At 40.8% G+C, this 11378-nt stretch overlaps 1 protein-coding gene across 8 annotated transcripts in view; it reads right to left on the reverse strand.

Moving 5' to 3' along the window:
• MAGI2 (membrane associated guanylate kinase, WW and PDZ domain containing 2) overlaps window positions 1-11125 on the reverse strand; it is a 1194143-nt gene extending 1183018 nt beyond the window's left edge. For 3 of the 8 annotated variants that reach the window (XR_012251242.1, XM_073652299.1, XM_073652303.1), the window contains exon 1: window positions 10544-11125. Coding sequence is in view for 7 of the 8 variants with exons in the window: in XM_073652299.1 (XP_073508400.1) it covers window positions 10544-10841 (298 nt within the window). In the remaining variant the exon portion in view is untranslated. The remainder of the gene's footprint in view (window positions 1-10543) is intronic. The other 5 variants (XM_073652296.1, XM_073652306.1, XM_073652301.1 and 2 more) reach the window with 3 other exon arrangements.
• Window positions 11126-11378: the final 253 nt, after the last annotated feature.

Raw genomic sequence — 11378 nt, forward strand, 5'->3', positions numbered from 1 at the left:
GTAACCCATTACACATCACACTGGTGACCCATTACACATCACACTGGTAACCCATTACAGATCACACTGGTAACCCATTATACATCACACTGGTAACACTGGTAACCATTACACATCACACTGGTAACCCATTACACATCACACTGGTGACCCATTACACATCACACTGGTAACCCATTACACATCACACTGGTAACCCATTATACTGTACATCACACTGGTAACTCCCCTTCATGTAATACAAGCTCTGGAGGCAGAGTCATCTTCCAGGCAGTGTCCTCCCCATAGCCTGGAAGAGGTCATTTATAAAGTGATAAAAGATGATTTCTCAGCAACAAGCCATCTGATATGAGGCATATAGGGATAACCGTCCTCAGCAGTCTATAACCTGAATGCCCATATTAGTAGCTTAGATAGGTCAAATATGGTGACAGATTCCCTTTAAAAACTGTTACTAGCATCAGAGGGGAGGACTGCGGAGCCAGAAGGAGGAGCCCACCATGCACACTGAGTCTACCAAAGCCAGGCTGCCTGTGGTCAAGTTGTGCTTGAACAATAAAGTTTGCTTTAGTTTTAAAAAAAAGTCACTGGAGATTCTGGGCATTACTCATCAGATCCGGGGCTCCAATACCTAGTGACACCTCTACACATGATAAAAACTTTCTTAGCAATCAAACTGGAACAATTCAGTCTGCAAATGTGTAAATATGTTTTTTACCTCATCAATCAAATCCACATTCAATAAGTACACAACACTTCCTCCGTTTGTAGATAGATATAGCATTTGCTGCTTAACCAAAATACATTTTATTATATATGTGAGGTGCTCCATGTGATTGATATACACACTCTGGACCTAAATAAAATACAGAGAACATTCTGTATTTACAATAACATTATTTTATTCTTGGTCTGAGGAAACTGTGTACTCTCCAGCTTCAGCCGTTCATCGCCATCAATCATGTATTTTATTGGCACTGATGTTACGCTCTCTACATTGAATTAAATGGATTAAACCATACCAACCAAATACCACTGAAAATGAGTAGTGATGAGTGAGCATGCTCGTTACTCGAGATTTACGAGCATGCTCGGGTGTTTTCTGAGTATCTTCAGCGTGCTCGGGTATTAAGTTTGAGTCACGCCGTGCGCATGACTGTTTGACAGCTTTAATACATGTGAGGAATGTCTGTTTCTTAGACATTCCTCGCATGTATTAAAGGTGTCAAACAGTCGCAAATCATGCGCATGGAGTGACTAAAACATAACGCCCGAGCACGCTGAAGATACTCGGCGAGCACCCGAGTATGCTTGCCGAAAGGGTTAACAGAACATACTTGCTCATCACTAAAAATTAGGCAATTTTATTTTTTTGATCATTTTAGGCTGGGCTCACACCGCATTCTCCTCCCTGCTCAGCACTCCATCAGGGGCTTTTGTTTGAATTCTATAAAAATGGTAATCAGACATTACCCCAATAAAGCCAGTCAGATTGCGCCAAAAAAAAAGATGTAAGCCACCAGTGGAGTCCTGGAAAGTGCTTGTCAATCTGCATGCGGAAACGCATGTGAACCCGCATGTGGATCCGCATGTATTCTGCAGGAAAAACGCATGCACAATCTGCATGCGTTTTTTTCTGCCAGGGAGATGCAGAAATGCTGCAGAAATTTTCTGCTTCATTTCTGCATCGTGGGCACATAGCCTGAGAGAGAACAACAGCACAGTATGGTGCTTTACCTGACAGAAAAAACATGCATGTATATGACAGAATATTTCAACAGACATCTGCAACATATATGTGGACATGTAAACAAATGTAGACCATTAAGAGGTTTTTACATGAACAACTTCAGGTTTTGAATGTGCTGATACGTTACCCATAGCCAACTGGTGTTTACTATAAAATATGGTGAAGGGCACTACCTTAGTAACCTCTGAAGAAGCTATATACGAAACGTGTTTCAGGGTAGTGAGCAGTGTGCCTCACTTGGTTCACTCATGGCGTGTATTGGGTATTCTTATCATTGTCCTCTTTAATGTTGGATGTATACAGGAGTGGGCACAACCGCTTTGTTAACTCCCTTTTGCACTTGTCATGTCTACATAAAGTGGATTTATATAATATTTATTTATTGTAATCACTTATATAGCACCATTAATTCCACAGCGCTATACAGACATTATCATCGCTGTCCCCATTGGGGCTCACAATCTACATTTCCTATTAGCATGGCTTTGGAGTGTGGGAGGAAACCGGAGAACCTGGAGGAAACCCACACAAACACAGGGAGAACATACAAACTCCTTGCAGATGTTGTCCTTGGTGGGATTTTAACCCAGGACTCCAGCAATGCAAGGCTGCAGTGCTAACCACTGAGCCACCGTGTTGATATGAGCTTTTGGTATTTGATTACAATTATTTATTTATTCACATTAAAATCATGGATGATTAATTTTCTGTATCACGTTTGTTTGAGTGGACCTATATTATTGTGCAATTACTGCTTTACTGGCTGCTTTATTGTCAATAACTGATACTACGTTTTTCCATTGTGTAATCACACTGCCTTGTTGGATTTTTATCAGATGTTTTTATATATACTTTCTTTAATAAGTGTGTGTTATTGTCCTTTTTTGAATCTAATAAAGTTTGTATATTTGTATTTAACATAGTATGGTTATTTGCTGTCCATTATATTTTTCGCTAATTAATAGGCATTTATCTATTTTTTCTTCGGTACTCTTTAACACCATCTATTTGTGGTAGCAGCTTATAATAGGTCTTTTGTTCTAAATTAGGATACTGCCTATACTTGCATCACGCAGTTAATGTGCAATCTTTAGTCCTTCATTTGACGACAGACTTGAGACAAATATATCTTTCTAAATGTTGTCAACGCCAGATTTTTCATCTAAAACAGGATTCCTGGCTGAATAACTTGTCAACTGTGGTGGCGTTCCAGCCTTACTTGTCACAAATATCACCAAAACAAGGGGAGTTGGAATTGAGTTAATTACATGTGCCAAAGCAAATATTTCCTCTGACAAAATAAATACCAGGGTTGCTTGATAAACAAAAGAATACTGCAAGCAAAATGTAAGAATTCTGCTGAGATCACCGATTTTCTTCTCAGAGGAATTTAATTTACTGATGAGACCTTATCACTTTTGCATGGGATTGTGAGCATTTTGTCACAATGTACAGATGTAATTTAGCATGCACACAGCTACTAATGAATCCTCCAACTGACTGCAACATGCACTATATGCAGGCAAGAGAATAGCAACCATGTTGATATTGTCATTAAATGAGATGTCAGACCACATATTAAAGCTACACAGTGGTAAAGTTAAATACTTGTGTACAATATTACAAAGGTGTGCATGTGATGTCAAATTTAAACCTTTTTTAATCTTTACGATAAGACGCTATTTCTCTTCTAATACCAATGGAAGACTTAAAGTGAATCCGTCAGCAGGTTTTTGCTATGTAATCTGAGGACACCATGAGGTTGGGACTGAGAAACCGATTTCAGAGATGTGTCACTTATTAGGCTGTGTGCTGTTGTTTCAATACAATGAGTGTTTTATCAGCAGGAGATTATCACTACCTGGACTACAACTGGTCTTAGAAGCAGCTTACTGTCAATATAAAATATACGCAGAAAGATGTGGTGTGGGAGGTTAGCTTTCTGAGCTCTGCTACATTCTACATTTAAAAACTCTGATTGTGCCACAACTGCTGCACCCAGTAATCTAAGTGATACATCGCTGGAATCAGGGTCTCCGTCCCTACAGCATCGAGCTCTCAAATGAGGGAGCAAAAGCCTGGTGACAGACTCCATTTAAAGGGAATAACAAATAACTTTTCAAAATAAACCGTTGTGCGTGTGCATGAGGAATAACACTATTTTTGGCTGTTACATGACTTGTGTATTTCACCAGCTTTCCCCTCTGTGAGCTTAATCACTATTTGCAATCCACTTTGAGCTAGTTTTACAGGACTTGGCACTATGATATCTTCCTTACAGAGCACAGCACACAGATATGGATTTCTGATCATCGTTCCGTTTTTAGAATGCAGGTTCAAGAAGTACCGTAATTTTTGGATGATAAGACGCACTTTTTTCCCCCCAAATTTAGGAGGAAAATGAGGGGTGCGTCTTATGGTCCGAACATACTGGGAATTGCAGTGGTGGAGCGGGATCGTAGGAAGCAGGGCCCTCCGTTCCCTCCCTCAGGTACCCGGCGGCGGCAGCAGCAGAAGAGGTGAAATGCTGCGAGGCCGGTGTCTGGCTGTCGGCGGTGAGGCAGATTGGCAGAACAGTGTGCGCTGCTTTCCGGTGGCCGCAACAATCTTCCTGAAGCCGTGATCTACAGAAAAATGGCTACCGTGATCCCAGTCTGCGCATGTAGATCACGGCTTCAGGAAGATGGCATGGCCACCGGAAACCAGCGCTCTGCCTCTCTGCGTCACCTCCTCACCGCTAACAGCCAGACACCGGCCCCGCAGCATCTCACCTCTTCTTCTGCTGCTGCCGCCGGGTTCATGAGGGCCCTGCTTCCTACGATCCTGCTCCACCACCACCGCAGAACCCCAGGTCCACAGCATTCCACCACTTCCGCCGGCTTCCTGAGGGACCCTGCCTCCTGTAATCCCCGCTCCACCATCCCCCAGGTAAGACTGACCCCCATCTTATAAAAAATATTTTTTTCCTATTTTCCACCCCAAAATTTGGGGTGCGTCTTACGGCCTGGTGCGTCTAATAGTCCGAAAAATACGGTAGAATGGAGGAAATTGCACAGTAATAGTGATCCGTGTAGGTATGAATCCAGCACTGGTGTGAGATAAAACACTTTTTAGAAAGTTCAGCATGATCTTTCTGTGTCTTCATTTGGTTGTTTCCTCATTCTTCTCCTCTCTCCTCATCTTCCCTCTCCTCTCCATAGAGTATAATGGGCAGTGCCACATAACACCACAGTGTGTTAACGGTTCATCTTGTCTAAGCATGACAGCACTGAGTGGAGGATGAGTTCAGGAGGCGTTCAGGAGGCAGGGGGGAGAGAAAGAAGTGGGGAAGGAAACAGATTCTCTAATAAGAAATATTACATATCAAATATATGCTTGTACTATTGAGCTATGCAAAGTTTGTTGAAAGTACAGTTACCATTTAAATGTAGCCTCTTTTTTTCTTACAACCAATGTTTAGTCTGTGCATTAAGTTTTCAAAAACCAGAATTAACCAAATGCTATTTTATGTATATGATACCATCTTCCCACCACACTAGAATTCTTTGTACACCAAAGGATTGTACTATGCACATAGAATATCATGTTATCGGCTACACATCTTCATGTCAACAGCTGCATGGGACGATGTGTTTGACGATGATGATTTTTAAGCAGGCTTAAAAATTGTCGCACCGAATGAATGAGCGTTTTGCTCGTTCCTTGAGTATTCGCTGGCCTGTTTAGACAGGCCGATAATAGGGAATAAGAGTTCCTATGATTGCTTGTTCTGATTATTGATGAGCCTAAATGGGCCATAAACCAGTTATCAGGATTGTGAGGGACCAGCCAGTCAGACACTTACCAACCATAAAGCAATAGCCAATTGTTGCAATTAGTCATCACTCAGTGTGATGAGAATAGCCCCTATAAAATGAACTCTAAATTACAAATTTTAAACTGGTCTTAATGATCAGTGGGGTCTGGCTTAAAAAAAAAATTTGTACATGTCTCCTGCAAGTGGTCTTAGCTGTCCCCTGCAGAATTCACTGCTTATCCAATTGTTTGTGATACTTTTTTTAATAGTTGGGTTACATACTTGGTGAGAGGAAAAGAAAAATTACATATACATCAACTGTATTCACAAAACAAGGTGAAAATTATCTCAGTGAATCTATTTTTAAATTGTTTCTAAAAGCAATGAACTAAAGATTAAAAAAAAGAATTAATACTAATAATATTCTCAAGCAACAAACTGCAGATGCAGTAAAGTAGGCAAAGGATTTGCTTGTATCCTACTAACATTACCTGCTACTACTCATACAATCTATAACTAAATTTCATAGTCTGAGACATTGAGGACATATTCAGATTTAGAACAGAGGGATACACCTCCCAATCCTGAGCACATCACTGTTCGGCTTAAAGATATAATAAAGTACTAAAAAATATATATGATTGCACTACTAGAAATCACACTTGTAGCTTAGGCCCCGTGGCACTGGCTGAGTATAATGGGAATATGTGCTAGAAAGAGGTGTATGTAACTGCATGATAGCAAGTAATCCACTGAAATTGAATTACACGCTGCCTTGCTCTGCATTGAGCACAATGCAATTATAGAAAACTACAGTACTGCTAGTCATAAAACTATGGCCCTTATCTTTTATCCTTCAAGAGAAGAACACACTTTACTCTCTTCCTGGTGTGTTGTGTATTAGGGCTCGTCCAGACGACCATATAAATCGGACGGGTGCAATCCGATAAAAAAAAAGGATTGCATTTGGACCAATGTTATTTTTTCCTAGACCTAAACGGCGTGAGAAAAAATAGCAGCAAGCTCGATTTTAGGTTAAGTTCACACGTTCAGTAATTGGTCAGTTTGTCACATCAGTATGTGTAAGCCAAAACCAGGAGTGGAACAGTCAGAGGTAAAGTATAATAGAAACACCTCACCGCTTCTGTATTCTTCATCCACTCCTGGTTTTGGCTTACAAATACTGATGTAAAATACTGACCAAATATTGAACGTGTGAACGTGGCCTAACTCCTGAAATCGGTTGAGACTCAAGTGTGTGGGTGCAAGAAAAAAATCGGATTCCAAGGTAAATTTGACGTTTATGGATATATTCCAATTCTGTAACATAGGAAACTGTAAATGGTCGTGTAATTGATTAATAGCTGCTGCTGTAAAAAACGGATTCTATACGGACAGCACACGGATGACAAGTGAGAAAAAAATCGTCCCACTTTTCTGGATGAAAATTGGACTGATTTTTTATACGCTCGTTTGAACCAACCCTTATAATGTATCTTGTCCTTATTAGCTACAGGACTAGCTAATCCCAACAACTCCAATTAGTTATGGGACCTGATTTTTTTATCACAAGAGTAAAAAATATTAGTTTCCTAAAATAAAAGAAAACTTTGTTTTACTATATATTGATTTACAGTATAATAGTATCTTGTGTAACAAAAAATATATAATCAACTATGTTACTTGCTCAATGAACTGCAATGCTCAACATACTATTAATCCTATTAATGCAATAGGTAGCTCCCATAGGGAGAGTGAAATCAGGGCAAAGGAGTCCGGAAGAGATTACATGGGACAAGAAAATGAAAGTTGTAAAGAGGAGGGTAACATCCATAACTCACTCATAAAATGGTGTTGCTTTTTTTTACTATAGTTTTTGACATTACTTTCTCTACATACATTGGTCTTATATTGTTGAAGAGTACAGTGCTGTTAATTATGTACGTATCCCGTCAGGTATGGCCCAACGTGACATCGTATGTCCCAAAGTGACATCACCAAATTGACTCTTCTCCACATTGTGAAAGTTAGAAGCGCTAGACAACCCTTTAAAGGGAATCTGTCACCTTCTAGCACTTATCTGAGGAAGTGGGGAGAGCAACTTAATGTTGCACACGCCGGAGGTCACTGCAGCGGAAGTCACAGTGACTCGCCGGCACCTACGCACAAGATCCCTCCTGTACAATGAGCATAGAAGGGAGGAAGAAGTGCGCAGGTGCGGGATCTGGCTGCAGCGGGGAGGGGGGAAACATTGTAATTAAAACAGTAGGTGGGATTTCTTGCGGGTCTCGGGATGAGAACACATCAGAAACCTGAATGATAAAAAGAAATTTCACAGCAACCAGACCTCTAATATGAGGCATACAGATAGGTATAGATTTACATTTCTATCATCTGTATGCCCATATTACAGGTCAGATAAGTGCCAGGGGGTGACAGATTCCCTTTAATTATCACTGATTACTGTAACATAAACATTTTTTGCATTAATTTTGTTGGATGGCTGTTTCCATTGTAGGTTCCCTTGCAAAAGTTGTTTCCTTGGACTGACACTATAGTCAGTAAATTGCTACTGAAACCTGTACCAATGTACAAGGTCTGAAATAAAAATGTCTATAGAAAAGGAGCTTTATGTCTGCTACACTGGCAGAGAAGATTTCATACTGGTGTAACTGGATATATATGAGTGTTTCACATCATATTACTCAGGTTGTTAAGAAGTCCAAGATGTTTATCTCTGGGACAGAATAAGTCACTTGTGGGCCTTAGTTTTGATAAAATTGAAATTCACATGCAATTTTAAGTTCTTATATGCTGTTTGATCAGATTAATATATTTGTCTTATATCTGAATATTTTTCAGGAGCTCCAAAATGTTAATGGCCTCATATATGGTGTGCTGTGAAAACCTACAACTTTGTCACCCACTTGCATTTAAACACAACAGCTAATCCATATAACTTATGAGTTCGGAAGCTACAAGTATTTAGGTTCAGATAAGCTTCAGAAAAAAACATAAGCTCTACCAAAGTAGTCACTAATTATTCTCAACTTCTATCCTCTGAATTGTGCATCAGCATCAGAGAACTTTATATACCAAATACACACTGTTGGAGGCTTTGTAACACTCATAGGGTATGTTTGGAGCATAAACATTGTTTCATTTCACACAAGCAGAAGAAATGTAGTCAGTGTTACTTCCAAAAATGACTTCATGTCAGTGGAGGGGCCTGGTAGAGCTGTGAGCGGTGTTATGAGATCTCTTCATTGTTACCAAGTTCTTGTCAATAACCTGACTGTTCTCTTTCCTTCAGAGCTGTCATTAATCTGACACCCAGTAACCCTGATTAAATATAAAGTACTAAGTCTTATGTAAGGCATCAGGTGCCATACAGGTCACCAGATCTTACCCATGATGCCTCTTATTGAACTGATTATTTAGGTCCACAGTATTATGTGTAGATATATGTGTATATATACACACATATATATATATATATATATATATATATATATATATATATATACATATATAGATGTATATATAGAGAAAAATAGATCTATCTATATACATATACATGTATATATATACATATATATATGTACATTTTTATGTGTAAAACATAATATACACTCACATGTATGTATATATTTATATGTGTATATATATATATATATATATATATATATATCCATTTGAGCAATAAAATGGCACACATGGTATAAAGCAGTATTTGCAATATATATACCATAATGTTCACTCTTTTCTTAGGACACCAAGTCAAACATTACAAAATTTCCCAATACACCACAATCCTACCACAACTAGCGGAACATCAGTTACATGGAGGGCACCAGAACTGTTCTGCAGGACACTGGATATAGGGATGCTCCTTGTTGCTTTAGATACTAATATGGCACATTTACACATGTTTAGATCTTCTCTACAACAATAATATTGTTATCCTAGCCTACAAATACCCACTATAACTACATTCACCCCTATTCATTTCTTGTACAGCGCAAACACTAATACAATGTGAAGTTTTAACCCAATAAATTAAAATGTGTCTTGCCAAATGAATATGGCATCTAATTGCTAATGCATTTTTAAGTGCCCTATAATGGCTGGTTCCGCCTATTCCACTGGAAGTTATAAAAAGACTTGTTAGTGGAGATGTCACCCAGGTGCGGTGCTCCCACTCTTATTGATGCTGCTGGTACTGTACCAGCTTTACCTTTCTCAGTGTGTTCTGTTACCTAGCTACTAAGCTTTCATTGACAGTCATGGCTCTGGTTCTCTCTTGTATCCTGCCCAAGGTCTTTCTGTCAGTTCAATGTCTGTCATTTACATAATCCACAAGAAGGAAATATACAGAAGACTTCTGGACAGCATAGATCAAGCTCAACTAGCATAGAAAGCTAACAGACAATGTGCATGTGCCCACACCATTCAGCTACATCATGCCAGAGTGCCCATACATTATACTGCCAAGCTAGGCTTGTGGCCATGTAACCATCATCGATAGCAGTGTGCAGTCCTCAGCCCACCCCAGGCATAGTACTGTAGTTGCATTTTATCATGCGACACCACTGCCCATGCCCTGAACTTCCAGCACATCGCTGCCTGTGGCACACACACTGTGCCAGCACCAAGCAAGCCCCCAACTCCAACAAGTCATTAATACAGCTGCAAAAACAAAGTTGCTCAGGCAACTCCTGACTGTGGATGCGTTTCCTCTTCCATATAAGCTGCATTGCAGGGCTGGGCTTATTCCTTGTGATCATTCCCATGTGAGATGCTTTTAAGAATGGCATCCTTCAGGTACCCAGGTCATGCCATGTTCTTACTATTTACATGCTGCCAACTCAAGTCACCTTGTGTCACCACAGAACAGAATGCCACACCAAGACAATGCACACTAGCCCATCCATGGGGCCATGGCATGCGGATTACACTGGCACAGCAGCATGGCTACAAAGGAGAAACACTCCTACCTTGTTTTACACACTTGATTCTGATGGGGTCCTTGCAATGTTTGATGACAGCCAGCACATCCCTGATAGTGAGCCCAGCCACTGGAGTATCATTCACCTCCAAAAATAGTTCCTCAGGTACCAGTTTGCCACTCTGATAAGACACCTTCCCAGGCTTTACCTCCCCCAGGTAAGGAAATTGGCCATTCTCAGCACCCCCTCTGATGTCAAAGCCAAGCTCCCCTTCCAGGCTCCTGTCAATCACACACTCATGGACTTTGTTGGTCCAGTGGTTCTTCTTCTTTAAGTTCTTGGACATGGCCCCTGGTTCTGTGGCAGAGATGACCAGGGGGTTCCTTGGAGGTTCCTGATGAATGGCCAGGCTTTGTGGATGGGGAGGTAGCAGCAGCAGCAATAGGAAGAAGGAGAAGTAATGTAGCCTCTTGCTCCAGCCCTATGTGGGTACACACTCTGTGTACACTGGCATGTGTGAGTGTCACTAGCTGGTCTCCATGCTGGCAGCTGGCACAGTGCGTGTGTGTAAGCGTGTGTGTGTACTAGTTGTACAGTAATAACTGGCAGAGGGAGGGGAAGGATGGAGAGCAGCGGGAGGAGGAGGAGGAGGAGGGATGGGAGCTGTCTGCGCTCTCCTCTCTTTATAACCCGGTAGTGAAGAGTGAGAGAGAGGCTGTGTGTGTTTGCCAAGCAACCAGAGAGGAGGAGGGCAGCACCAGAGCAGCAGCTCAGTATTGTACCAGGCTCTGCAGGCTCATTATTATCAATTCCCTGTACTGTGCTTATGGATCTGCTCTGAAGGTTGTGCCTGGATCCTAGTGCACTGAAGGTCTCTCTGCAT

This window comes from Phyllobates terribilis, unplaced genomic scaffold (genome assembly GCF_046119375.1).
Source record: "Phyllobates terribilis strain yellow unplaced genomic scaffold, ASM4611937v1 Scaffold_11__3_contigs__length_659146591, whole genome shotgun sequence".
Lineage (NCBI taxonomy): Eukaryota > Metazoa > Chordata > Amphibia > Anura > Dendrobatidae > Phyllobates > Phyllobates terribilis.